Raw genomic sequence first — 3893 nt, 5'->3', positions numbered from 1 at the left:
TATCACAAATGGTAATAGGACGACACCAAAATATTCTCTTATCCAATTCCACTCTCCTAAAATAAAACAACAGGAGTGCAACATGACATTGTTCTCATTTCCTTGGAAGTAATAATAAACTACGAAAGTACTAAAGAACCAATCGTTGGAACCGGAGAACTCGCCTAGGACTGAGAGAACATCCATTGCTACCTCCGAAGGTCAGAAGCATCTAATATCTGGCAAAACACCACAAGTCTAAATTCACACCCAACAACTCTGAGGGTGTCCCAATCCTAGAGAACCTGCTCGTCTGAGAGGCCAAGAAACAACAAGCAACCCAGAACAAAAGAACCCCCCCTCCACCATCCCTTGGCGGCGATCACTTCACCACTTAAACACAACACAAGCCGAGAAAATAATAGTGGAGGCGTCGTGGCATGCATAGTATGGGTAAGGAAGGCCTATCTGCGACATAGAAATAAATTAGAGAGAAAGAAATCAGGAGCTCAAATTAAGAGATCTGAAGAACATATTTGCATAGAAGTGTTGTTTTCCTTATTTCAATGTGATCAGGAAAAAACTGTAATCAACTTTCAGAAAAGAAAATTATATGTACATAAATGTTTATTGTTACAGAAGTGTGAGCTGCAAATCATGTATATGTAAATTATTAGTGTTACAGAAGTTGGAAAACTAACAATAGTTCTCATAAATCATTAGAATGTGGTGGCATCAAATAACCTCTTTGTTGGTTTCAGAAGCTAGTGCGAGTGTTCATAGCACGAATGATGATGTGAATGAGGCGCCATCCAGCATATTTTTTGACAAATGGACAGCCGGATTTGTGCAGTTCGTCTCCATCTGGTTCGGCGCCGAATAGGCCCGCCCTTGTTCTTGCTCTATTGCATCGCCAGGAAGGCCGGCGCCAAAGGCATCTATTGCATCGCCAGGAAGGAAGGCCGGCGCCAAAGGCATCTATTGCATCGCCAGGAAGGCCGGCGCCAAAGGCATGACTCGTAGATTCACAACAAACATTTGGATTTGGAGCCGGCACCTTAAGCTTGCACTCCCACCATATACAAGCTCTTCTTCGTTATAGACTCTTTAGTAAGCACTTTAAGAGTAGCAAACAGACATTTTAAGAGTAGCAAACAGGTGTCTGAACCAGTTGCTCAACTGCAAATCTAGATACAGGCTGGATTTGCTCCACAATAACATCAGAGGCAAAGCACGCCAGTCACTTTGCCCCAAGATTATTCAAAGTTTGATTGCTAACTGGGAAAGCAAGATACAAAAGAGCAGCATGACTATATCGCAAATGAAGCCTCAACATACATACAGTATCTTATTACAATACATATATCAGAGTAGAGATAGAGAGGGTAAAGCAGGCAGACCAAGTAGGACATGGCCTGAGAGCAGACTATTATGGCTCTCATCAGAGCACAGACTTGATCAAGTTGGTTCCATGACTCCTGCAAGATCTGGATTTATGCTTAATCATACGCACACCAGCAATCCCGTTGCTGTTCCCATTGGCATTGCCTTTGGAGTCGCCCTTGCTGTTGCTGTTGGCTTTGCCCTCATCATTGTCATTGCCGGGTAACACTAGCTCCATGCCGGTGAAGACAGCAAATATGTCGTCAACCAACGAATGGCCGCAGCGCTCATCGAAGTCCTTAGTTTCAACGAAGTTGGTGACGCAAAACCTGCCTGAACCCAGGCTGACAACTTCGGTGGAGCACTGACTGTGCGGGTACCACCCCTCTGGCATGTCAGTATCCTCCCAAATTCGAGTGTGCTCCGGCAGCGGCTCCTCCCCTCTGAGGACACCGGAGATGTCGGCGACGCAGGGGAGGTGGATGTTGCGCTCAGAGACGCCAAGACAGAGGCCGAGCTCCGGGTCATACTCCGCCCTGCCATGAAACGGCATGAGCCAGTTGCCAGCCTTGCTCCACTCGCAAGCCAGCGTGTCAAAGCAGTAGGTGCCGACGCCCCTGATGGAGATACAGATGGTGTGGCCACCAACCAGGGCATAGGAGGAGATGGAGGCTTGTTTGTAGGCCGGGTCGTGGACGAAAGGCGGCGGCGGGAGGGCGTCGCAGTGCCAGGCCTTGCTGGAGTGGTTGCAGCGCCTGCGGTACGAGATAGACTCAAACTGGACCTGACCCTCCTTGTTGGGCCTGAGGATCCTGTCCATGATGTAGAGGCCTCCGCCTTCGCCTTCGCCTTCCTTGGAGGTGGTCGGATTTGGAGGGATGGAGAAGGACAAGGGGTCGGACTTGGGCGTGTGGAGGCTGGGCATGGTGTCGATGCAGTGGGTGTCGGCATCGAAGCGGAAGATGCTCGCGGAGCTGTCGGTGAACAAGAGCTTGGTTTCAGTGAGAGGGAAGCAATCCATCTCGCCCCATCGATCGTACCGAGTCTTGGCGCATTTCTATGGTTTCATGTTCACCATCGGTGCCGGTGGCCGAATATACATCGGCTTCTTCTTCTTGTTGTGCCCCGCCCCCGCCGAGGAGTTAGCTGATAGGGTTGACTTGTCGGGCATGCCTGTCAATGGAGGCACCACTTTGGCATGTTCCGCTGCTTCTTCTGGTGTTGGGTAGAAGAACTGGTTGTGGGATAGGTCGAAGCGCCGCAGCATGTACGTGAATTTCTGGCAATCCGACACCAGGATGTTCAAAAACCGCCGGGCGCTCATCTCCGATCAATCCAACACCTCAAAGATCCTCTTTCCTTCCTGCAGTAGTTAGATTCAAAAGAAATGAGGAACAACAAATTACTAGATGATACCGACCCAAGGAATAAGAAGCAGACGGCCGACTGATGCAGAACGGCCCAAAGAACAAGAAGCAGACGGCCGACCTGGTGGAGAACGACGGCGCCGCCAGGGGAGGGGGAGGCGAGATTGGGAGCTCCTATTGAACGCTTGTTGCGTCCAACAGGGCGCCAACGCACAGGGGGCGACGCGACAGGGCCAGCCCAAACTAAGGAACAACAGTCGAAGAAACACGGCGCCGACGCGACTGGGCCAGCCCAAGCTAGCGAACAGCAGTCGAACTAAATTTTTTTTGAGGCTTTTGTAAGAATCAAACCCTGAATTTTTTTGAGAATTTTTTCATTCATATCATGAATCAGTACAAAGTAGTTGACCCTTACAAGCACACTGAAACGCAAACACAAAGAATCATGATGTAACGCCCTGGATCCGTTGCGCCAGGTGTCCGCCAGTTATTCGCCGTCGTTGCCATGTCTTTTGCTTGTGTGTTGCACTTTGCCATGTCCTCATATGCATTTCATATCATGTTATCATGTGCATTTCATTTTGCATACGTGTTCGTTTCATGCATCCGAGCATTTTCCCCGTTTTCCGTTTTGCAATCCGACACTCCTATGTCCTCCGGCGTCCCCTTTTTGTCTCTCATTGTGAGCGGGTGTTAAACTTTCTCGGAATGGCCCGAAGTTTGCCAAGCGGCCTTGGTATAGCACCGGTAGAGCACCTGTCAAGTTTCGTGCCATTTGGAGGTCGTTTGATACTCCAACGGTTAACCGGGTAACCGTAAAGCCTCTTTTGTCTTGCAGCCCAACACCCTTCCAAAGTGGCCCAAAAACCAGAAAACTCCCCTCCATGCTCTCGGCCGTTCGATCACGATCATGTGGGCGAAAACCGCACCTCATTTTGACTCTCCTAACTCCCAGAATCTATAAATAGGTGCCCCCCTCCAAATTCGCGGTCTAATCCTACCCTAACCCTAGCGTCTTCCTCCTCGCGCCGCCAGACACGTCCGCCCGCGCCAGACATGTCCGCCGGACACGTCGCTCCGGCCAATCCCGTCGCGCCACGTCAGCAACCCCGCCGCCGCAGCCACTCGGGTGCCGCCACCTCGCCCTCTCTCTCTCTCCACCCC

The 3893-nt window shown here is 50.4% G+C and overlaps 1 protein-coding gene across 1 annotated transcript; it reads right to left on the bottom strand.

The window, feature by feature from the left end:
* Nucleotides 1-1291: 1291 nt before the first annotated feature.
* On the bottom strand, nt 1292-2968 carry LOC123065759 (uncharacterized). The gene is made up of 2 exons (XM_044488980.1): nt 2851-2968; nt 1292-2725 (listed from the first exon to the last, which is right to left on the bottom strand). The coding sequence occupies exon 2, from the start codon at nt 2381-2383 to the stop codon at nt 1421-1423; it is 963 nt and encodes a 320-aa protein (XP_044344915.1). The 5' UTR covers nt 2384-2725; nt 2851-2968; the 3' UTR covers nt 1292-1420.
* Nucleotides 2969-3893: the final 925 nt, after the last annotated feature.

Source organism: Triticum aestivum, chromosome 3B, assembly GCF_018294505.1.
Source record: "Triticum aestivum cultivar Chinese Spring chromosome 3B, IWGSC CS RefSeq v2.1, whole genome shotgun sequence".
NCBI classification, from domain to species: domain Eukaryota; kingdom Viridiplantae; phylum Streptophyta; class Magnoliopsida; order Poales; family Poaceae; genus Triticum; species Triticum aestivum.
Note: the sequence above shows the minus strand (reverse complement) of the source record. Positions and strands in the feature narration are given on the sequence as shown.